General features: G+C 49.8%; 8 protein-coding genes across 8 annotated transcripts; 6 read left to right on the top strand and 2 right to left on the bottom strand.

Moving 5' to 3' along the window:
* Positions 1 to 1,090: 1,090 nt before the first annotated feature.
* P168DRAFT_244763 (nucleic acid/nucleotide deaminase domain-containing protein) lies at positions 1,091 to 2,596 on the top strand (the record flags this gene model as incomplete). Its single annotated transcript, XM_024833947.1, has 1 exon — positions 1,091 to 2,596. One exon carries the CDS (start codon positions 1,091 to 1,093, stop codon positions 2,594 to 2,596), a length of 1,506 nt encoding a protein of 501 aa, XP_024688651.1.
* A 4,888-nt stretch (positions 2,597 to 7,484) lies between these two features.
* On the bottom strand, positions 7,485 to 8,302 carry P168DRAFT_293691 (putative isochorismatase family hydrolase). The gene has a single exon (XM_024837857.1). The coding sequence runs from the start codon at positions 8,161 to 8,163 to the stop codon at positions 7,564 to 7,566; it is 600 nt and encodes a 199-aa protein (XP_024688650.1). The 5' UTR covers positions 8,164 to 8,302; the 3' UTR covers positions 7,485 to 7,563.
* An 81-nt stretch (positions 8,303 to 8,383) lies between these two features.
* On the top strand, positions 8,384 to 9,966 carry P168DRAFT_307721 (Zn(II)2Cys6 transcription factor). The gene is made up of 3 exons (XM_024839133.1): positions 8,384 to 8,594; positions 8,647 to 9,154; positions 9,215 to 9,966. The coding sequence occupies exons 1-3, from the start codon at positions 8,449 to 8,451 to the stop codon at positions 9,779 to 9,781; spliced, it is 1,221 nt and encodes a 406-aa protein (XP_024688649.1). The 5' UTR covers positions 8,384 to 8,448; the 3' UTR covers positions 9,782 to 9,966.
* A 2,061-nt stretch (positions 9,967 to 12,027) lies between these two features.
* Positions 12,028 to 13,791, top strand: P168DRAFT_307720 (MFS general substrate transporter). The gene is made up of 3 exons (XM_024839132.1): positions 12,028 to 12,370; positions 12,430 to 13,090; positions 13,145 to 13,791. Exons 1-3 carry the CDS (start codon positions 12,162 to 12,164, stop codon positions 13,739 to 13,741), a joined length of 1,467 nt encoding a protein of 488 aa, XP_024688648.1. The 5' UTR covers positions 12,028 to 12,161; the 3' UTR covers positions 13,742 to 13,791.
* A 1,265-nt stretch (positions 13,792 to 15,056) lies between these two features.
* P168DRAFT_285567 (alpha/beta hydrolase family esterase) lies at positions 15,057 to 15,863 on the top strand (the record flags this gene model as incomplete). The annotated part of the gene is made up of 1 exon (XM_024836216.1): positions 15,057 to 15,863. One exon carries the CDS (start codon positions 15,057 to 15,059, stop codon positions 15,861 to 15,863), a length of 807 nt encoding a protein of 268 aa, XP_024688647.1.
* P168DRAFT_293689 (uncharacterized protein) lies at positions 15,614 to 17,604 on the bottom strand. Its single transcript, XM_024837856.1, has 3 exons — positions 17,433 to 17,604; positions 16,672 to 17,350; positions 15,614 to 16,580 (listed from the first exon to the last, which is right to left on the bottom strand). Exons 1-3 carry the CDS (start codon positions 17,472 to 17,474, stop codon positions 16,054 to 16,056), a joined length of 1,248 nt encoding a protein of 415 aa, XP_024688646.1. The 5' UTR covers positions 17,475 to 17,604; the 3' UTR covers positions 15,614 to 16,053.
* A 324-nt stretch (positions 17,605 to 17,928) lies between these two features.
* Positions 17,929 to 20,763, top strand: P168DRAFT_313577 (Hsp70 family protein). Its single transcript, XM_024839678.1, has 9 exons — positions 17,929 to 18,350; positions 18,419 to 18,999; positions 19,047 to 19,091; positions 19,166 to 19,235; positions 19,285 to 19,637; positions 19,696 to 19,799; positions 19,861 to 20,059; positions 20,119 to 20,254; positions 20,307 to 20,763. The coding sequence occupies exons 1-9, from the start codon at positions 18,296 to 18,298 to the stop codon at positions 20,546 to 20,548; spliced, it is 1,785 nt and encodes a 594-aa protein (XP_024688645.1). The 5' UTR covers positions 17,929 to 18,295; the 3' UTR covers positions 20,549 to 20,763.
* Positions 20,764 to 22,074: 1,311 nt separating this feature from the next.
* P168DRAFT_322510 (uncharacterized protein) lies at positions 22,075 to 22,491 on the top strand (the record flags this gene model as incomplete). Its single annotated transcript, XM_024840579.1, has 4 exons — positions 22,075 to 22,185; positions 22,236 to 22,276; positions 22,326 to 22,344; positions 22,405 to 22,491. The coding sequence occupies 4 exons, from the start codon at positions 22,075 to 22,077 to the stop codon at positions 22,489 to 22,491; spliced, it is 258 nt and encodes an 85-aa protein (XP_024688644.1).
* Positions 22,492 to 23,493: the final 1,002 nt, after the last annotated feature.

The following is a 23,493-nucleotide window of genomic DNA, read 5'->3' as shown; positions in this document are numbered from 1 at the left end:
GTTCCCGGCCAGCAGATACACCCTAGGCTCGTGTTAGACACCGTGGCGACGGCTTCCTCTACCCCTCCTTTTTAGAACTGTTCATGTACTGCCATCACAACGCGCATGTGAAACCACACCAATCATACATCGGGCTTATCTGGGGTGCTGAGATAGATGGGATACATATGACGAGAACCCGTAGCCTAATCTCTCTCCATTTTCAATTTATATTCTTTCAAAGAAAGAAGTGCGGTATGTAGAGACACATTCTCGTTGCTAGATTACCATGAATTGTTAAGTCTGTCACCCTAGGAAACATCCGATAGGGCTGGAAGTCAAGAGGGATAAGCGGATATCGGCCCAAGCTGGCCCAAGCCTCCTTGCATTGACTAGACCCTGGTCCGAATGCCACTCCCTGCCTACATCAGATACTCATCAGTACTAATGAGCTTGTAAGGTATGGTCATGATTCTAGCTGAGCATGCGGGGCAGTATCCCCAGCTGTCAGTTCGTGCTAGGCCAAAGTTCGTTAGTGGAACCACAGAGGGATGATGTCTATGTAGCACCTAGACCTTCATGGATTGACTATCACTACAGTATCTCTATTTTGACAGCTTATAATCTCGATGGGAGGTATTCCAAATATCCCGGCCATTTCCTGTGCGGAAAACATCGCTCTGCTATCACTCCTCCATTCAGTGACCCGTACGAGCACCCTCCAAGTCATCCCTACAGCACCATCATCAAAAATTCCAGAGCACTTTGATTCAGCAAAGAAATACGAATTGCCACTTGACAAAGAGCGGAGCTTGGTCGGTACTCTGTCCTTCTTAGCACAAACAGAGGAGGATCCCAACCATATCCCTGCCGTCTGCGTCGAACAGGACACCAACAGGTTGAACGTACTTGTCGCGATAAACAAAATCAAATGGTCTGACGGCGATTCCATACTTCATGCGTTAGAGGAGAGATTTAATATGATCTTTGCCATATTGCAAACTGTATTAGAACGTGAGTGGCACAGTTTGCATTGCTATGTTGCAAATCTGATAACAAATCAGAAGACCCGTCAGTCGTTGAGAGGGCCTTGTTCGCGAATATCGTCGACATGTGTTCGTTGCGCATTCTATACAGATTGGGTTTAAGAGCGAGTAGAAATCAGGTCAGGAAATCGAGGAGACCAATAAGGGAGATTTTGCAGAATATGCTAAAGTGTGCCACACGAGTCGCGGCAAAGTGTGCGAGTGAACCTCTTCGGGCTACTGCAATAATATTTAGAAATAAAGCCAGAGAAGTTACGGGTCTAATAGATTCGTGGCAGGGTCATCAGACAGCCGCTCGTCTCAGTGACCTGGTCAGGGGAATAAACCGGTTACACCAATTGAACCAGCTCAGTGACATGCTTGACGAGATACCGGCACCTGAGCTGCAGAAAGAGGCGAAAAAAAGCTTCCTGAACGCTATCGGAAAAATCTCCCGGTACGCCGAGGCTCCTAGGATACTTCGACGGATAGCAAAAAAGTTCCGCGTAGCTCGAAATATGACAGCAATCCCCGTCAAGCTTCCTAGGGACGCGTTTGATATCCCATCGATCGGCACATACGCTCCTGACATAGAATCTTCCGTTGCTCGAATCGATCATCAATACTCTGACCAGAAGAAGTTGAACCGGGTATATCATCTTCTGGGCTACACCGAGGTGCAATCTGCATCCCTGTTCTCAAAACAGGTACACAGGACATTACGAGAAGCTAAGATTCATGCGGAGGTCCAGCTAGTAATTTACTGCGAACTGCAAAGGCCGACATTGTTTCCCCGTGTCGTCTGCTCAAGCAAAGACGCCTGCTTTTTATGCAGCGCTTTGATTTGCCTGCACAAGCAAATACATACGCCGAGATGTCATGGGAGATTGTACCCTGGTTGGCGACTGCCGTCCTTACCTCAGACGAAAGAATTAGAGGAACGCTTCAACAAAACACTCGAGAATTCTATTAAGGAAAGCCTATCTATGCTCTTCACCAGACAACGAAAAACGACATACCCGCCCCCCAACGAAAGCACCCTCCTCACTATTCCCGTCTCAGAGACAACGAAATCTGGCCTAACGCAACTTGATCTAGAGCAGCTGTCGTGCGAAAAGAGCGTTCAACTACACTCCCAGACGGCTGATAAGCCATACAAAGAGCTAGAATCTGGGAACTCAAGCTGTACAAGCATTCCTTGTGGCGCAGCATGCGAAGGCAGCCTAACAGATCTAGGGTCCCCGTTTATGGCCAAAGACCAGGATTCAGACAGCAAGGTGATTAGCGAACAAGTGCTGTCGCAGGGCATAGTGGTGCATGATTGTATCGATCCCGGCGGAATATCTGCATGTTATATCGCTGGCACGATAAAACTTGGGATAGAATACGTGACAGGGTTAGAAGGTATCAAATACAGTGTTGAATGGCTCACTGCGGAAGAGATGAAGGCTTTACAAAGTAGAGCTTATCCGCCTTTATTTGTGGATGTGGAATCTCTAGCAAGTGAAATGTCGATACGGAACCACAACAGTGTCTGCATATTGGTAAAGAGCAACACGTTAAGACTTAGTTGGGAGTCAAAAAGTACATGATTCTGCGATCTTGGGGCAGCCTTCTTGATTGAATGGGTTGGTAGTCGGAACCGCTGCTCGCCGTTGTTTATCATCGGCAGACTGCAACCTCCACTTGATGGGACCATCGAGCCTGGGATATAAATAACTGTTCCCATGCGGGTTCGGGTTGTGGAGCAGTGGTGGTTGGCTCGGGCTTGCTGACTGCCTAAAACTTTCGTCTCACACCTGTTCATGTCAAAAGAATCCATCTATTGTAGGCTGCTTAGCTTACTAGAGATAGTCACTTTAGCTGGAGCAAGATTAGAATGTCAGGGCTTTCCAATTAGTTGGCGCTTAGAATATGTCTCCGTATTCCCTGCAAGTAGTAAGCAACTTTAGTCTAAGCTTTTCTCTATTTGTTTCCCTTAACTTGGGAGGCATTTTCCAGTGGATATTTCCATATATTGGGCCAAGCGGGTTCCATCTGAGAACGCCATAATCTGGGGGTGGTGCTCAATGGCCGCCACAAAACCTACACTGATCTCTTATTAGCTACTGCTGTCTCTCCCAAAGCCCAGAGGCATCTTTTACTTGTTCGGCTTTACGATGAAGGTCGGGCTTTACGCCCGAATTTTTGCTTGATGCGCACGCCACGCGTGAATCTCGCATTGCGGTACTGTGTAGGCCGAGTATTGACCTTTACGCGTCGATGTTGGCCGTCCTCTATATCGGGGCTGTATTTATCCTCTCGATATGAGTGTACCTGCTGCAAGACGCCATCATATGATGAAGCCATGCAAACCGGATGTCCTTGTATTTCATGCAGCGACTGCCATAGAGGTGACCGAGCGTGATACTCACGGCAGAATCATATTCCTGAACCTGAGCGCACTATCTCCAACTTACTAGTAAAACGCCCTCTTCCCTGAACAAGCTGTTTCCGGGCCTGGACCCGACAGCTACATTCTGTTTACTAGTGGTTCCACGGGGGTACCCAAAGGTATCAAGTTGCACTGGAGGGGTATGATGAACTACGCTGAATCTATCAGCGCGGCGTATGGCTTTGGACAGATCAGGGTCTTGCAACAAACGTCCATCGGCTTCGACTTATCATTTGGGTAAATATACAATGCTTTCGCCAACGTGGGAATGCTAGCAGTTGTCTCGCTTGAGGCTCGGGAGGATCCAGACCTACTTTCCAAACTCATTCTGGACGAGAAGATCAATTATATCCTTTGCACCCCTTCTGAGCACAGCTTGCTTCTTACCTATGCCCAGGAAGTTCTGCAGAAGTGTCACCATTGGCGCTTCGCAGTCACGGCTGGGGAAGCCCTGTCTGAACGGCTTACTGATGCTATGCGAGAGTTAAAGCTGCCCAATCTGATGCTGACTGACTGCTATGGACCTGCCGAAGCATTTTTGATTACCTAGCGAGATATCCCCGTCTATGCCGGTGCTAGCCGTGACGAAAGCCAGGGCAAGGCTGGCTCCATTGGACATCCCCCATCAAACACATCTGTCTATATTAGTAGCGAGAATAACAATATTTAGCTACCTCCAGGTATGCCAGATGAAATATGCATTGTTGGCACCGGAGTCTGTAACGGCCATCTTAATCCTATACTAAATGATAAGAAGTGTATCCAGAACCCAGCCCCTAGCGCCAAGAGCGCAGGGCACGGATCAGAGACTATATACAAGTCAGGGGACAGGGATATTCTTTGTTTAGACAGATCCATGAGCTTTCTAGGTCGAGCCGATGGCAGTAATGCAATTATCAAGCTTCGGGGTCTCCGGATCAACCTGAATAAGGTGACTGGTACCATCTTGGGCTCAGCACAGGATGACCACCTGGTCGATACAGCTATAACAATGCGTGGGGACCCTAAATTCCTCGTCTGCCATGTGGTCTCCAAATCTGGAACATATTTGAAGCAACAGGAGCCCATGAGGCTTCTCCAGACCCTCGCCCTACTCCATTACATGATCCCGTCCACTATTATATCACTAGAACGGCTGCCAGTGATCATAAACAGCAAATTAGATATTACACTTCTGGAGAGCCTATTACTTTCTCAAGCTTTAGAGCTCACTCAAAATACCGTCAAGGTTACCAAAATAGAAAAGGAGCTGCATCGAATGTGGATTAATATGACTAGAATTATCACAAAGACAGGAAATATTAGTCGGAGCTCCTCTTTCTTTCAAGTCGGTGGAAATTCTTTCTCTCTTGTTCACCTGCAACACGCTATCGATAGTGTTCTGGGTGTTAGCGTCCGTCTTCGGCAATTGGGACAAGCATCAGATCTGAGAGATATGGCTGCGGTTGTTGAGCAGGATCTTAATAGCTAAGCACGACGAGATGTAGAACCATTTTCCACATAAGCACACCATTTTTCACTTATCCAAATTCTGAGCATAAGGATGTCTAACATAAGGTGTCCGCCGCCCTTGACAAAAAATTGCAAGGGCGTCAAACTGTATAGAACAGAATCCTTGCACCCGAGGCTTCAACGCGAGTAGGGCTAGGGCGCATCATGCCTGGGTTACCCGAAAAATTGATCTTGAACTATGCACATTTGACAGCGACTGCACCAAAATACTGATGGCTTTGTATAATTGATCCCCGGCTATCATGATCAAAAAACAAAAACATACAACAGCCGGGATTCGCATGTGGTCACCCACCATACTACTAACCGGCCGGCGTGTGGCTTAAGTACGGCTGAGCGGACGGGAAGCCCTGTTCTCCACACCCTATGGTCGTATGTACTTGGTATCAGTTAGAACAGACTCATATAGGCTCGAATACCCTCTGGGATCAAATCAGTCACATTCAATAATTAATATGGCGGCAGGTCTCTCGAGGTTGGTCAATTTTCTCCCATATCTAGGGACTACCTGGCGGAGTTCTCGACGAGCGGGATTTCCACAGTATTTCTCTATCATACTCCCTAGTGTCACCTGTCTCGTACATCTATGGTGTGAATAAGAGACACTGTTTTTTGTTGCCTAGGCCGTGCATCTCCTTAATTGGGAGGCCCTCTGGGGAGAAAAAGCGGACACACAATCTCCAACATGGGATCGAGCTCCGCAACAACCGCCAGTTAGACTGTTCAACGCACCTTCTTCAAATGAGATAGGGAATCACTTCTTGAAGTGTGTAGCAGATCTAAAGTGATTATTGTTATTCTTCCCTGCAGGCTGCTGCGTTTTGATCTGGCTTTCTTATCCATCACCTCATCTTGGAAGGAAATGATCCAATGGAGCCATATCGCAACAGTCAAACATATCACTTGCCATTGGGGATCCTCTGGAGTGGGCCAAAAAACAAGCAACAGGGCAGGGAAAGCTTCATGCGGGGTTTTCAGACGGTGGACGCGACTTCAGCTCATGGAATTCAAGGGGATATTTGCGCAAGGCGGTCGTGAAATATGATGGATATCAATCCTCAAGCCGAGGGGGACAATGGAACCCTATATAGATGACCGGCTGTAAATTCCCAAGATTCCTCTGATGGCTTGCAATCTAACCTAACGGGGTCAAAAGATGGGGCTACGAAAGCTTACATGTACCTGATAAGTTGGAAGACATCCTGTACTGTGCATGGCAAGGTTAGGTAAAAAGATAGCCCTTAGTATTGTCCTACTGTTATGAAGCGCAGAGGCCGTATCCGTGATAGCAAGAAGCCGCTACTTGTCGCCGCTGGTAGAGATTATACTATCACCAACTCATTCAGATCAATTTGACTCAAAGAATGCTCACAACAATCACATCTTCGAGCTTGCTGGCACACCGTCGAAGAGAGCCCGAAAGCGTGGTACCACTTTTTTGACACCGCTTGGCCATCTCCACTATGTATTTCAGCAACGAGTACAGAGTCCAAATAAGTCTATACTAGAAAGGATGCCAACTTCGCTCCGAAGGTGGATACTAAGGCACTTTCCCACTCCGTGAGTAATTTGATAACCTTACACTTGATGGGCCAGTGTGTATACATACAAAGGCATGTACATAGGTCGCCTGAATGTATTACTATTTCACATACGACCATAGGGTGTGGAGAACAGGGCTTCCCGTCCGCTCAGCCGTACTTAAGCCACACGCCGGCCGGTTAGTAGTATGGTGGGTGACCACATGCGAATCCCGGCTGTTGTATGTTTTTCTTTTTGTCTTTCTTTTTATCTGTGTGGAGATGAAGTATACATGTCAGTCAGCATACGTTCGTGGCATGGTTCCACAATACTTGAATATCATGGCGGCTACGCCAAAACATTAACCATCTTTTGGTATTGGGCTTAACCGGACTGATATCCCCAACATAATACTTGATAGCAGCAATCAGTGGAAGGCATAGATAGATTTATACAATTGAAATGACAATCATTATAAGACATTCTCTATCTTGTGCTGTAGGTACTACAGTATTTCGCACTACTCTCAACAACACTAGTAGTATCTATCTGGTACGCGAGAATGGGCTATACATAGATGATAGAAGGAGACACAACTGACTAATAGGTAGTATTCTATGCTCAGTCCTTTGAAATTGACAAGAGCCTGCCAGCCTTGCTAATTTCAAAAGAAAAATGACAAGTAAAGTTACCCCGCATTGCATGATTACTTTGTACGTGAAGGCTGCTTCATTCCCTTGGCGAGGCTGAGCTTACAGTTGGTCAAGACAGTATCAAGAGATCATCTTCAGTTTGTTGATTTCGGATCTTGACTATCTATTCCAAATCGACTGTGATCATTACATATACACCCATGTGTGGTTGCTTTGTCTCACGCATGGGAGACCCACGTGGATGTTACATAGCTTGTTGGTGTCGCACAGCAGAGATACCTGCTTGATGGAGTAGTCATGACAATCCCTCTGTTGGTCGGATTTACAATATAGATCTCGGATATTTGCATAGCTTGATCAATTCGATAGACACTGTCCACGATGTATTATCCTATCTCTGGCGTATAAACAATCACAGTACAGTACATGATATAGAACCCTAAGCAGAAATATCCGCAACAGACACCACCGTACCAAACCCATCAGCCAGCTCCTTCATCACCACCGCGACCAGCTGGTCAGCATCAACACCAGGGATATCACGATCCCCAACCCCATCCTGCGCAACGACAATATCATACCCCAGTTCACTCCCGGCTCGAGCAGTAGTCGAGATGCAGATATGCGCCATGTATCCGACCAGGACGATCTTCTTACCCCGCGCCCCCAAGCCGCCCAGATACTCGTGCAGATCGGTCTGGCCAAACGCGTTCGGGTGCTGCTTCTTCACGACCTTTTCTCCCGCGTTGGGCGTAAGCTCGGCGAACTCCTCTGCTAGTGCCGTGTCGGGGGTGAACACCGGCGCGCCTGCGGGCACTTGGTGGACCACGTGGACGATATTCTTGCCGTCTCCGTTGTGCCGGTAGCGGGAGAGGAGCTCAGCGATGGCCTTGCGGCTGGCGTCGACATGTTTGACTTGCAAAAGGCCCGAGGCGTATTCATTCTGGGCATCGACGATGATGAGCGTAGAGTCTTGGACGGAGGCCGTCGAGGGAGGGAGACCGATGAGGCTGCGGAATGACGGGGCGGAGGACGACATGGTAACGTGAGCTTGACTTGTAGGTAAAATTCTTGGGAAGTTTTGAAGTGTGAGATTCAATAACCCCCTGTTCGAGGGGCTGGTGGTTTATATGATTGCTTATTGTCAGAGGCATTTGTCATCGATCCATAGCCAGGCGGGAGACCGAGCGGGATGCCGGAACCCCGCGGATGTGGGGCTGATATAAAATATGGCTGGATCCGTCATCTTCAATGAGTCCCGCTAATCGCCACTGAACTAAATCTTAGTGGGCGATCATCTCTTGGGGTGTAGATACGAACAAAAATGCCGTCACGGTCGTTCTACTGTACGTACCCCGACTGCGGGGCCAATTATCGACGCAGGGAACACCTGAAGCGCCATGTGGCGGCGCATCATGAGAAAGATGATCGCTTTTCCTGCCCCTATTGCGAGAGCACCTTGACCAGAAGGGACGTATGATCGATTTCTCTCATACTTGTATTGGATCTAATTTGTGTCCAGCGACCTCTTGCGCCGACATATCCGAATTTATCATCCGCGGAGGGACCCGCTCCCGTCGCGAGTCCAGAAGGCTTGCAGCGCATGTCACGCTCGGAAAGAGCGCTGTCACGGTGGTTTCCCATGCAGTGCGTGTGAGAAACGGGGCGTCCCATGTCTTTCTAGGGACAGTGGACCGGAAGAACAGCGTGCTGTGGATGCGAACGTGGAGATGACACCCTCCCACCGGGTCCGCCCGCCGAGTCCAGCACCGGCTGAATCTAGTATCCTTAGCCCTCCTGCCTCTGGACCCCCTCGGTGGGTTGCGCAGGACTATATCGACATTTACTTCCGGGAGTTTCATCCAAAATGGCCGTTTCTTCACCGGGGCACGTTCGACCCATCCCACGAACCTTGTATCCTCATCCAATCAATTGTCATGATCGGATTATGGATCGAAGGCGGCCGGAAATCGAGGGACTCAGCAAGAGATCTGCATCGCAGTCTGTGCGCTGCGATTCACTCTCAAATGGTGAGATTCCAACCCGCTCCCTATAGATTTACTCATGTGACATCCGCTGATATATATCAGGACCGCTGGTACGTGCTGGATTCCACACCCGACGGAAACCAGAGTACACCCTGGCCGATCGCCACATTCCAGAGTGTGCTTCTGCAGTCTATCTTCGCGCTACTCCTTGCAGGTGACCAAGCTGCATTTGACTTGAACCTGCGCTACTGTGTCCAGCCGGACGAGTACAAGCTGCTCCTGGCGCTCGTGCAGACCTGTCGGCGAACCCGCATCTTCTGCTACCCGGAGATGCTTGCGCAGCACAGCGCCACGGCGCCGCTGGCTATGGTGTGGGTGAGCGTGGAGGAGATCAAGCGGTTCGGACTAGCCCTGTACAAAGTGTGTCGGATGACAACATGTGCGGGATCGACGGATGGCGATCGCAGCCGTGGCAGAGATGAGCTGTTGACTCTGGCTGATTTGTCGTTCGGCATGCCTGACAGTGATGAGCTGTGGGATGTGGAGCCTGGCTCCTACCAGAGGACTGCTTTGAAAACCACCCTCAGGGATAATCGAGATTCGACGAGCTGGGTCTCTGTTTCTGCGGATGTACTTTACGACGCAGGCGTCGATTTTGATTGGATATAGAGTGGTACCGGAAAATTGTAGTATAGGGGTTGAAACACACCTTCGTGATGACACGCGTACTCTCTAAACTGGATACATATAATGGGACCTGTAGCATTCGAAGGCAGCCAGACATCCCGCATTCCAAACCAATTATACACATGAGCAAGAAGGTGGCGATTAGCGAAGGAGTTACATACAGGATTGACAGCAGGGCTATGTTTGGAATGAGTTAGGGTAATATGTGAGTGCCTGCGCTGCTTACAGTGGATTATCATTTGCCAGCGTATGAGTTGGCCACTTGTGTGTATCCCAATGTGACCTTGAGTTGAAGTCTGGCCTTCACAAATGCAGTCATGCATATAAATACAGTCACCATATAAACTAATAGTGATGGCTCAAGTCGATTGAACAAGGTTTGAGAGAAGCACTAATGATTGCCTACTACATATAGTATAGAGACTAGCCATGCGGGCTTTAGGACGAGGTGATATCATATCTATTCTTTAGTCAGTTGTAAGGGTGCATGACGTATACCTATGTAAGAAGACAAGGGATGTAATGCATAATATTGGCTTGGCTAATGCTCGTCTTGAATGCAGGTTTGGAATTCTAGCAATTGACAGGTATGACTATTCACTATTGGAGAAAAAGCTGACTTGTTCATCCAATTACCTATATATACATGAGTAGCCCGTTCCCCTTTCTTTCAACAATGGAAAACTCTTCAACTCCCAATCCACTTGTCATCAATCCCTAAAGGCTAAGAGATCAATTAGATCAAAATGGCTCGTTTTTACCTCCTGTCAATTATTACCCTGCTTTCTTGTGTCTCTGTCATCCATGCGACACACGAGCCGCGTGCGCGTCCAAGCGAGGATTGCGAAAAAGTACAGCAGGAAGTAGTGGGAAGAATTCTCAAAACTCTGGAGGTTAATGACCGAGGGGAGCAGTCAAGGCAGCAAGCAAATGAGCTGGTTGGACAGTGCTCGGAGAAGAACTGTGAGCTTGATAGTGTGTTACAGGTGAGTTCTCCTATAAAATTAGTATCTGATAGCATATCTGATTCGTCCAACAGTGTGTTGTGAAGGAACTCTCCTAATACAATGATTTACTCGATCATCCCAAGTCTGGACACTGCTTCACGGAAGACTGATAGCTGGTATAACATGGGGATTGCAAGACAAAACAATTCTGGCGCAGAATAGGGTGGGCTGGCGTGGTCTACTTAGTGATTGGATTCAGCTTGGCAATTTGGATACGATTCTTCGGGCTTCTAAGGATGTACATACAGCTCTATGCTTTGTTTACATGAATTGGATTCTTAACAATGACAGGAATAGCCACCATACAGATAGTTTGGTGTCCATTAAAATGCAAGTCCAGATATGAATTGAGATTATAACACAAGCTAATCCCAGCAATAGCAAGTTACCAATAGACATGGCGCGTGATGTATGTGCCACGAACGGGGACATTATACTGTAGCTATCTCATTTTCATGCCTTTTTGAGGAAACTAGCTGAACTCGCGTAGCCCTATAGAAATATGTATGCTGACAATGGAAGTACCAAGTATAACCAACTCCCTTCCTACGAGTATTTCTATTAAAGCAACAGGCAAGACGGACCCAGTATAAGTGCTGTAGCGAATGGAACCTTGTCTATCCCTCTGCTAGTGTGATACAATATATAACACTACCGGTCCTTCTACCTGGATACATGTGGTATATAACTTAACACGCTATCAAATAGGGTAATTGTATTGAGAGAATATGCTGTTATACTTCAAACTTTACGATATACAACAGGATAATTCCACCGAACGAAAAGTATAATAAGCACGGTCTCCTATACTCTATTCCGTCTCATTGATTATAAATGTCCTGCGAATGTAAGTTGAAATCCTTCACCAGACAAAAGTCTTCGCAATTGAAATACAAGTGTAAATGCTCTGGAAGTGTTCAATGTCCATTCAATCTCGAGATGACTTTATAAGAGAATTGATGGTCGATATACCCATATTACCCCTCTTTTGCACGCCACATGGATCACACCGCAACATAAACCAGCCAGCCAGCCTCGATCCCAGATAACACCACGGATGTTGTCAGATGATAGGGTAGTATTCACAGTCTCCCCACTCCGAAACCCAATCCACTATCCCGATCGTGGTCGGAAGGAAGAGGTAATGGCGGGAAGGGCCGTGCAAGATCGTCATCTCGCATGAGATCGCGAGAGCTACGCTCGTATTTCTGCAATAGCCCATGGCTAGCTCGGAAGGAAAAGCACGATAGCACTGTGGTATCTACCCCGCTGCGCACGGTGTCTTCGTATAAAACTCGGAACACGCGTCAACTCCATTGTCGCTGGTGATACTTTGGACACACATTCTGCTGACAATGGATGCCACACAACATGGCCTTATCGCGTCCAAACACCCCATTGCAGCCCAGACGCAACCCTCCAGCGAGGATGTCGTGGATGAGCAGTCCAATCGCGAATCAATGCGTGCGATTGAGAAAAGACTCGTCCGGAAATTGGACCTGACGCTAATGCCCATGTTGTGGCTTCTCTATATGCTCAAGAATCTGGATAAATATAACATCTCGTAAGAGTTGGCTCCAGAGATCACCCACTGGTATGACACTTAATGACACGTATCCATAGACAGGCAAAGCTCAGTTCTCTCGAAGATGACCTCGGCATGCACGGCACGCAGTACAACACCGTCGTGGCAATGGCCACGGTCGGGTACATCCCGATGATGATCCCGAGCAACATGCTGATTACGCGCGTTCGACCCTCGCTGTATCTGTCGACCTTTGCCACGCTGTGGTCCATCATCGCAACCACCATGGCCGCCTGCAAGACCTACTCCCACATGGCGGGGACGCGCTTTCTCCTCGGCCTGTTCGAGGCGCCCTTCTCCCCCGGCGCGCTGTGGCTCATGTCGTGCTGGTACACGAAGCAGGAGCTGGGGCTGCGCGTCGCGGTGATGCACTCGGGCTCGATCATGGCGTCCTCGTTTGCAGGGCTGATCGCCGCGGGCGTGTACTCGAAACTCGAGGGCCACAGAGGGCTTGGAGGCTGGCGGTGGTTGTTTATTATCGAGGGGACGGTCAGTCTGGGAGCCGCTCTGGTCTCGTTCTTTTTCCTCCTAGATACACCAAAGACGACAACGGGGGCGGTGCGGTGGGTGTTCAGCGAGGAGGAAAGACAATTGGCCGTCGAGCGTATCGAGCAGGACCAGGTGTCGAACCAGAAGTCGAACCAGTCGGTCTGGTATGGGTTGCAGCTCGCGATTCAGGACCCTCGCGTATGGGTCTTGGTAGGTTTCCTCTCCCATCGTTATTGAATGCAAAGAGATACTGATAAGAGACAGAGCTTGATCGCCTGCACCCAGGGCTCGACGACCGGGTACGCCAGCTTCTACCCGGCAATGGTGGAGGGGATGCACATCGGCGGTACCGTGGTTACGCTCCTGTGCACAGTACCACCGAGCATGCTGAGCGCGGTCGTCCAGCTCGTGGTCGCCTGGCTGAGCGACCGGTTCCGCGACCGCAGCGCGCCCATTGCGGCGTCCATGGTGTTGATGATCATCGGCTTGGCCGTCGATATGGGCACATCACGCTCCGCGATCCGCTACTTTGCCTCGTTCCTCTACATCACCGGCAGTGATGCCGTATTTTCCATCCCGCGTGCGTGGGTGGCCACCGCCGCCAGTCAGACGTCGGAGGAACGGTCGTGTGCGGCGGCGATTGTCGAGGTCATGAGCGCCCTCAGCTACATATGGAGTCCTTACTTCTTTCGCAACGAGGATGCCCCACGGTATCGACCGGGGATGATCATCCTGATTGTGTTTGCCGTGGCGTGCATTTTCTGCGCCGGGCTGATGCGGTGGATTCTGTGGAGGGATAATCGCAAGATGCTTGCGAGATACCAGGGCACTGGACCGATGCCGGTCTTACACATTTTGTGAGCATGCTGTCTGTCGGACCGGTAGTTTCTAGTTGGGCGATTCCAGTCCACGTGGTAGACAGGCTGAATAGATATCTGATGTTGTATGGGAAGTGCACTTATGATTGCTGGAAGTATGACCGTTGGGCATAAATCCATAAAATATAGTGCATGCAAGGGAAAACACCGGCAAATTCATTCAAGTCATGGCACTGTAACTCTGTAAATCATGATGACGTTGAGAAGAAAGCCCTGTGGTCTGAAACATATAATGGGACAGTGAAACGCGTCGGCAACTGCCCGATCTCTAATTGCCGCTCTCTCCATATCTAACCCGAACCGGCGGATTACGAAGGACTCAGTCATACAGTGGGTGGGACACTACAATAACCTTGTCCGGCGCTGCCAAACATCCGACATGTGGCGTTTCTCAAAGTCAGACAACCGTTTCATGATCCACATGTGTGGGTTCCCCTGGAGTGTCTAATACCCCACACTCGCCGATCTTGTCTTACCTGACGGCAGGGCCCATGTGGAATCCCATCCGTGGCTAAAAGCGCAAATTTCCGGTGTGATTCTATGGAAACTTAAAGTTTGGCGGCCGTGATGGATCGCTTGACTTCATCTGGACTTGCTATACCCTTTGGTAGAGTTGAATCAGGGGCAGCTGCAGAATATGACTGTTGCCAGGCTATATACTTGTATTGCTAGACATATGGGAACACACGGTCGTATAGGGTTGTCCGTAGATGAACAGCAGTGTTTCAGCGTCTGCGATGAAACATTCTCATGGCTTGGATATGGCCAAAACACTATTATCTAATACTCTTACATCCATCTGGAGAAAAGACTGAAGGCCTGAATCCGTAAACATGAGCACTGAATGTTGTAAATACTAAGCATACTGGCCGAGGCTCGGGATCCACATCGGGAGTGAACAAAAGCCCTAACTGCCGACTCAAGTCTTGGCCATCGCGTGGTTGGTTTCATCTTGACGTCGGATCGATGATCAGCAGAGACAATATAAAATTCAGGCTGATAAACCATGTCTGGGCCGGGGTGCATGATGCTTCGAAATTTAGCCGGTGACAGCTTCTATCCCTGACGAACTGGAGTTACAGACGGCATGATTCGAGGAAGTCGACTGGACGCGCCCCGAACAGCATCATTCACACCCCGCAGGCAGACGGAAGAAATCATCAGGATGGCAGACCATCCGTGCGCTGGAGCGCTTTCCTATAAAGACGAGCCGATGGCCGTGAGTCTCTTGTTGATTCCGACTGTCAACTCAACCAGACAACTTCCAATCCAGTCACTCTATATTCATTCTATACACCATGGTCCGTTCCATCCTCCCAACTCTTGCCCTGGGCCTCCTCACCACTGCCTACGCAGCCGACTCCCCCGGCTGCGGCAAAGAGCCCACCCTCACCAGTGGCATCCACAACATCGATGACCGCGAGTACATCCTCGAGGTGCCCGAGGGCTACGACTCGAGCAAGCCCTACAAGCTCATCTTCGGCCTCCACTGGCGCGGCGGCAACATGAACAACATCGTCGACGGCCAGAGCGTCGAGCCCTGGTACGGGCTGGCGACCCGCGCCGAGGGCAGCGCCATCTTCGTCGCCCCCAACGGCCGCGACGCCGGCTGGGCCAACAACGGTGGCGAGGACATCGCCTTTATCGACGCCATCATCGAGCAGGTCGAGGCCGACCTCTGCGTTGACCAGTCCGCCCGCTTCTCCACGGGCTTCAGCTGGGGCGGCGGCATGAGCTACGCGCTGGCCTGCGCCCGCGCCAGCGCCTTCCGCGCCGTCAGCGTCCTCAGCGGCGGCGTCATCAGCGGCTGCGACGGTGGCACCGACCCCATCGCCTACCTCGCCATCCACGGCATCAACGACCCCGTGCTGCCCTTTGACGGCGGCGTGGAGCTGGCCAACCAGTTTGCCCAGAACAACGGCTGCCAACCGGCTGAGGTGGCCCAGCCCCCGCCCGGCAGCGGGCAGTCGGCGCGGACGGACTATGAGTGCTCCGAGCGTCCGGTGTCGGTCATCGCTTATGATGGCGGCCACGACGCGGCCCCGCTGGGCGTGGGGAACCCGCTGGCTCCCGATGCGACCTGGGAGTTCTTCAACGCCGAGTGAAAGGAGCGAGGGAACCTGGCGGGTGAAGCCTTTTTTCGAGTAGTTTACGCTTGGCCGTATCGTGATCATCTTTGTATATATGTGTGCAGGACGAAATGGAACAGAAAATGATCAGAGGTCTGCAAATTGTCGATATCATTGTAAATCAAATCCATCATTTCACTGCTTTGTCCCTCCCTCGCCTGCCTCCCTACGTGGGGGTTAAATCCCTCAGATCTTCTACCAGTACCAGACCCTTTCTCCCCACCCATATGCTGCGCCCCGACCATCGAGGGACTCCGATTATGGCCGGCTCCGTGAGAATCACCACTTGATGGTCATCAATCGTCGTCTCTCCACCTTTTTCGTCGATGTCATGGAGGTACGAGGCCGTGACGGTCGGGGACGCATGGTGATAACGAGGCGCCAGGTAGGTAAGATCGTGGATCTCCATGAGGGTATGGTCACTAAAAATGTGCGTTGCTGTCTGAGCCGCCTTTTCAAACTGCGCGCAGAGGCCTTCCATCCTGCGTCTTTCCTCGCTCGGGCAGTTGGGCTCTCGGAGGAGCAATCGGAGGATCGGATCAGCCAGCAGACTGGAGGCGAAGGCTTTGCTTGCAACCTTTCTATGCTCGCGCATCTGCGTCCCAAACGTCACATTCCTGCCTTGGGCAAAATTTATGACGTTGGCAAGGCGGATAGTAATGGTTCGCCAGACATGAGCATAGCCTAGGTCGACTGAGAAAAGAACACGTTCCATAAGTCGTTGAAAAAAAAAAAAAAAAAACAACATACGCAAAGAAATCAATATCAGATAGGGGAAAGGTACCTTTTGAGAATATCCCCCAAAGACGATGCAGCTCGTTCGCCAACACGGTGTCGTTGTCCAGTGCAGATTCATCACGATCAGCCGGGTCGGGCCTGGTGGTCATGTACCCAAAAGGGCGCCCGAGAATATTCTCGACAATAAACTTGTTTACATACGCCGTGAGGAGCATATATGGAACGTGTTCATGAACAGAGGGAGAAATGCGCGAGAGGAGAGAGTCATAGTCCTCCTGCAAGCAGTAACCGTCCAGACTGGCGATCAGCTGGCTCTTCTGCTCCTTGGTCAAGCGGTCAAGGGCCTTGATCTCAACATGGCCGTGCCTCATAGACCACTGGTTGGCAGTGAAGAATATAGCGCTCATCAATTTAGGCCATTGGTCGAAGTTTCCGGACGCCCAAGTAGCCCAATTATTGTTTATGAAGTGATTCAAAGTCCTCATAACCGCCATTTCCTCCCTTAGCTGATAGATCGTCTGTTGAAGATCCTGGATTGTCTCCTTTGGGGCTTCCTCTTCAGGAGGAGGATCTTCTTTAGGAGGAGGGTGGCTCGGCTCGACTTTGTCCGAGGCCATCGGCAACATTCTGGCTCTAAGTCGGCTGGACCTTCGCGTTGGTGCAGCGGGCTCTTTCGGTGCCTTTCGCTTTTGGCGTGGTTGCGAAGAATGGGAAGAAGCAGAGGGCTGAGAAGAATGCCAAAGAATTGAACTGAGTGTGAGCAGCTTTCACGGGGAATGAGTGTTGTCTGGGATCTTTATCTCGTACCTGGCACCCGTCATTCAAAGATTTTCGTTTGGCAGCCTTCATGATAATTACTAAATCCGCAGATTGAGAACTTCTTGTGTGGAATGAGTGTTGGTCTACCAACAGGCAAATAAATGTGTCTATCCGAGACAGTGATCGAAAAGGTCAGGGTCAGTATGTCTTTATATTCCGCTGCATGTTCCCTCTGATTCAGGCTCCCCGTCTTGAATATGTCTCATGACGAGACTCTCAGCCACCATCTTCTTTCTTTGCACTCCGCTTACCGTGCCAGTTCATTACCATTACCCAATTGTTTCCCCCTGATCTTTGTCTGGATCTAACGGGGTTGATGGGAAAGTGGCGGTTGGTGGGATCGGGGCGTTTGGGGTCTTTGTTATCCCTGTCGGATGTGGGGCATGTACCACGGCGCCTGGCCGGAACCACAAACAGCATCAATGAAAGCCAGAAATAGAAACTGCTTTCTAATCACGTCTTCTTCAGGAACCTGCAGTGCTTACGTGGCTTGCCAGAAACACCGAGAAAGGGGAGCATGGCAATTCGCATTTGTCCGGTGCCAACAGGACGGGCCATTCCGTTTACTGCAGGCAACGCAAGACATCATGACGGAGGGCGATGTAAGACATCACGATGGCGGATGATTGTCTGGGTCATCTGCGGGATTATTGGAATAGGATGGCCGGGCCTAGTTGCAGGACCTCTTTCATGATGAGGTGTGAGATCGAAAATGTTAAAAAGATTCCTGGTTTCCAGCCGGTAAAGGTACACCGCTGGCAATCGTCTACGGCTAGCATCTCCACAGTCATCGTCGTTCCACATATCCATCTGAGATAGTATCATCGTGTCCATCTGCCGACTCCTTCCCGATGTCTTCGGTCCGTAAGATTGTTGTGGGGGTGGACTACGGGACGACCTGCACAGGTAAGACCATACCAGAGTTCGCCAAAAGCAGTCAAAATTGCTCATTTCAACCAACTCGCATGATTTAGGCGTCAGATTCATTGGTACGTCCACGCTAGCAACGCCAGCAACAGCTCCTAATCCCCATATCGACACCATTGGGGACTGGCCCCGAACCTCCGGACAAGGCAAGGTGCCATCCAGAATCGCCTACACCGAGCCACATGAGTGTGTTCAACCACAACGTCGGGCCTGGGGATTTGGGGTTCAACCGGGAATGACTTCATGCTCATGGACCAAGCTTCTTCTCGATGTTGATGCGAACCTGACCGAGTTTGATGATGATGCCCTGAACCATGCCGCTGCATTGGGAATCTTTCATCTACCCGCTGGGAAAGCCCCTGTGGATGTGGTCGCGGACTATCTCTGCTATATATACGAGCACATATGGAAAGCGTTGAACAAATCAGTTGGGACAGGTCCAAAGTGCCTTTCTCTGGAGTTCTGGTTCACAGTTCCGGCAACTTGGTCCGAGCAGGCCCAGATCAAGACCAAAGAAGCGGCAAGTCGGGCAGGGTTTGGACAGAGGCCGGGTGACAAGCTTTTCATCATGACAGAGCCTGAAGCGGCCGCACAGGCCGTCTTCCATGAATATCCAGCTGATTTCAAGGTAAGCCGAACATAGACCTTTTAGACAGCCATCCATTGATTTGGCAGCCTGGAGATGGTGTGTTGATATGTGATTGTGGGGGTGGCACCGTGGTAAGATATTCCCCCCGTCCGATATATGACAGTCACCCACCTCGCCAATATTGTCACTGATTGATCTGTTCAAGGATATTGCGACCTACTTAGTGGCCGATATCACCCCCACCCTCCACGTCCGGAAGATCACCGCAGTGCAAGGTATTCTTCGTTCCTATTCGACTACACATGGACGACTGATAGTCTATAGGAGGTAAATGTGGCGGCACGGCCGTCGACAGCCGATTCTATCAATTGATGACCATCCGCTTCGGGTCTGCCTTTGAAGGCTTGCCATGCAAGCAAATTGCGCCGGGGAGCAAATTCATGGATGCGTTTGAAACCGCCAAACGTGCGTTTAGCGGCGTTCCAGGAGACGCAGTTCGTCTCCCATTGAGGATGAAACCAAACCATATAGATGCCGGGCACTACTACTCGGGGCATATACTTCTTTCTAGTGGTGACCTCCAGAGCTTATTCGACCCGGTGGTTTCGAGAATCATCAATTTGATCAACACGCAGGTCAAGGCTGCAGACAAAGCGTACGGGTATCGAGTGATCAATGTAGGTATCATCTACAATATTCCGGCCAGGGCAGAACCTAATCGAATTGGAATTTTAGAAGATTGTCATCGTTGGCGGATTTGGTGCCTCCCCGTACCTCCAAGGGGCACTTCGACGTTACACTCAATCCGGCAAGCTACTAGTGACTATACCCACAAACCCGTACTGCTACTCACCTTCCCTATACAAATATGCCATGAGCCTGATGCTGACAGCAATGTAGGGAATTAGCCGTTGCTTCTGGGGCTGCTTTACGTGGTCTGCACGGGCATACCACGGTGACCCAGCGCTGTCCCCAACACTATGGGTTTGAGACTTCCCGGCCCTTCTGCGCTGATGTTGACCCGGATCATGTTAGCGGCTGGGATATCTTCAACGAAGTGAAAGTCGTCAATGGGGTCGCCTCTTGGGTGGTTAGTAAAGTATGCACGTGTAGATATCTTCTCTCTACAACACAGCGACTGACAAACACCTGCTCTAGGATGAACGATATCCCCAGGGGCACCGCCATGTGCAAAGCCTTTCCTGGATCTACCAACCGGGGGATCTGTTGACGTCACCCATCCCGATATATGCCTGCAGACTACCAGTCGCCCCGCCCACAATCGACCATAGATGTAAGGTGTGATCCCTCCATCGAGAAAATCAGGTCGCTAATGAGGCCATTAGCGGTGTGTCTCGTCGGTCAGGTCTTGGCTGATTTCACTCCACTCAGCCTGGACGAATTCAGTCATAGGGTGGTGGACGGTCAAATGATGTATCGTTTTGAATGTCACGTTGAGACCACTTTCGACGCTGAGCGTAACGTGCTTCAATTTGCCGTGCAGGCCTTGGGCAAGACCATTGGAAATGAAAGTTTGGAGATGCGCGATATAGACCTGCAAAGGAGACCATGGGCTAGTTCAAAGTAGATGAGAGGATTTCTCTTGGGTGTCTTTCTCCATAGGCTGAACAGGGCCCTGGTATGTTGGGACATGTATGGATGCATAAGGAGTTGGCAGCTTTAGCTTGTTGGTGCTTTGATATCGTACGGCGCAGTTATGAATGGCAAATCATGGTGGCAAAGGCGAGTGAGATATGCTAGAATTTCAATAGATAATGTCGAGAAAGATTAGCCGACAGCTCGCAAGACGGTTTGGAGGTAGCTTATCATGTTAGTAGATAGTATCCTAAAGAGCACAAGGGGAAGAGAATGAAAAGATTCAACGAAACTAACGAATGCACAAAGCGGTAGTGATGATAGCGTCGAGTTGTTATATTTCTAATCATAGAAACCTAGTCACTACATGTCGTGAATATTACCTTTTTGAATTTGCAGGAGCCGGGAATGACACTTGACCGGTGAGATATTTGCTTCCCCACAGAAATACCATCCACGAAGCATTCTATGCCAATGAACGGCCCACACTTCGCATGTCGAATTCTCGATGGCTTTGTCCCTCATACGGACGACTTGATACGTCCTGGTAGATGTATTCCACATTATACGGGAACGAGGCGAGATTTTTGCCATTGCCTGGAGTGCAATATAAAGCAGAAATATGGGACCAAGCAATGTGCACATGGGTCTCTGATTCTTCTCATTCGACCCCTTTAGCTATGTGGTGGGTATATCTACCTCCAGCTTATATCAGATGTGGAGCCACTCTTCACGTGTGGCCCGGTTCCCTGTCAAGAATTGCCATCGCATTGGTCAGGTAGGACGAACTACATACTCAACTCGTCGGTAGTGTCCGATACCTCGGATTCCTGGTCAGTGAGGCGGGTGGCTGATGCTTATATCTGGTGCCAAGGCCTAATTCGGGGTATTACAGGAGCGATCGTCCTGGAAAGGAGGGCTCCGCCTTGCTCAAAGGATTGTATACTTCTAGTCCGAGAGGATTAGTACCACCTGGCATTGCTTATGGCCTGCTCCACCTGTCTTGATTGGCGGTTCTATTGGAGGGTCAGGATTAATCAGATCTTAGACCTAAGATCTGCATTTGGCCATATGTCTGAGCTAGTATGGGGTAATGACGCTGCGGATCCTGATGAACGAAATCCAACAGGCGTATGGCTAGGGATTGGCTAGAGTACCTTCTAGTCTATCGCATGGGCCCTATACCATAGCGCTATATTCTGGCATCTTCATCTGGCTCATTGGGGGCCAAATGGCTAGTGAGTCTATCAATCGCCATTATCGTGGACCCGCCTGCATGTATTATTCAGGACAGAGAACCCGCACCGTGGCTTGGACACTCGTTACGTATACATGGTTGGTGAAGGATTTATGGCCTCCTTGGCAGTGATAGGGACTGGGGAGGTCAACGGGTTTGAGATCGTCTATATAAACCCTCTGCTCGAGGAATCTTATTCAAAATGCAGACAGCATCAATCCCATCTTTCCTCAGTCAGAACTTCCCAAACTCTTTCGCTCAACAACTTGTCACTTGCCAAAATGCAGCTTACCAGCATTTTCTTCACCGTCCTGGCCAGCGTCGTCATGGTTGGAGCTGTCCCGAGCAATATCCAGTCTCGCGGCTGCCCCAATGATTATGCAGTTTGCGGTGTATGTATCTGATGCGTGATCATGACTCTAACGTGAACTAAGAAGACTAGGAATGCAATGGCACCTCGTGCAAAGTGGCGGGCACTAACCGGTAAGACACCTCTTTCCTGATTCTCACACTACCTGCTAATGACTTTTAGGGCCTGTGATGTTGGCAGTGTAAGACTAACCACATACGTGACTGCCCTCCGTTATAAACTAATACTGGTTTCAAAATAGTGCGTGGGGGATGGTGGCGGCGACGGTGCTATCTGCGGTACCTATGACTGGAAGAGTCCTACCATGGAGTGCCCTGGATCTGGTTAATGAGCTGATGCGCATGTCGACTTTCTGCTTGGGGTCTATATTTGTCATTCAAACAGGGTGGTGGGAGGGCTTGCTGAATGCTCTTTCAACAATTGCTTGTCAGTGGCTGGTGACGTTGCCATCGATCTGTGTCCTTGTAGATATTCGGAATTCATTTGTTGCTTATAATTTGCTTCGATTGACTGAAATAGGATGTGCCCTGATACGGGTCCGGTTAAGTCGTCAACCAACATCGAACCTTGGTATTGGACGAAGAGAATACATCATCGGGGTGGGGTAACTGAAGGAGGCCAGAGAAGATACACTTGGGTCTTCCAACTAGTATATCGGTGCAGACAGAGACAGTCAGTTGGTGGAAATGCTGTTGAGTGGACAGCACCGGTCAGCGGCAGGAAACTCGGGTAGCAGAGAAACATCTCCCTCTAGGTATAGTGATGTCAAACCTGTCCATCTGGGGTTTTAGCCATCCGCTGTCTTTTGAGCATTCATACACTCCCTCTTCCGGTTCATTTTATCTAGACTGCTGGAGCTCCACTAGTTCTAAGCTTGTCTTGTATAAGGGCCATGGTCAATATAGGACGAATTTGGGGTATCAATAACCCCATTTAAACCATCGTAACTTGTTGGATCATGGATCTGAGAGGAGGAATTTATCTGTGCCGAGTCAAGGATATCACGAATATGAGTGCGGTCATACTGCTGATGAGCAGGCCAAAATTGGCTGGCAAATATCCCCGTGGTAGTCCTTTGGCCCAAATTGAGTATGTACAGTACGTATAACACGAATGATGCAACATGTCCATTGAAAATATATCCATAGGAGCGAACTGGCAATTGAGAAACAGCTGATCCCGTTGGCAGTGACTGCTACTAGGTTACTCCCCATCTAGATATCCACTGGCGTATTGCTCTGCCATATTGACGAACAGCATCACTGCACTAATCACTCATCATACCTCTGGCACTCCCCCCAAAACCTCCCTGGCCACCTTTACTCCCATT

This window comes from Aspergillus campestris (assembly GCF_002847485.1).
Source record: "Aspergillus campestris IBT 28561 chromosome Unknown P168scaffold_16, whole genome shotgun sequence".
In the NCBI taxonomy this organism is placed as follows: Eukaryota; Fungi; Ascomycota; class Eurotiomycetes; order Eurotiales; family Aspergillaceae; genus Aspergillus; species Aspergillus campestris.
This window is presented reverse-complemented; position numbering and strand designations above follow the sequence as displayed.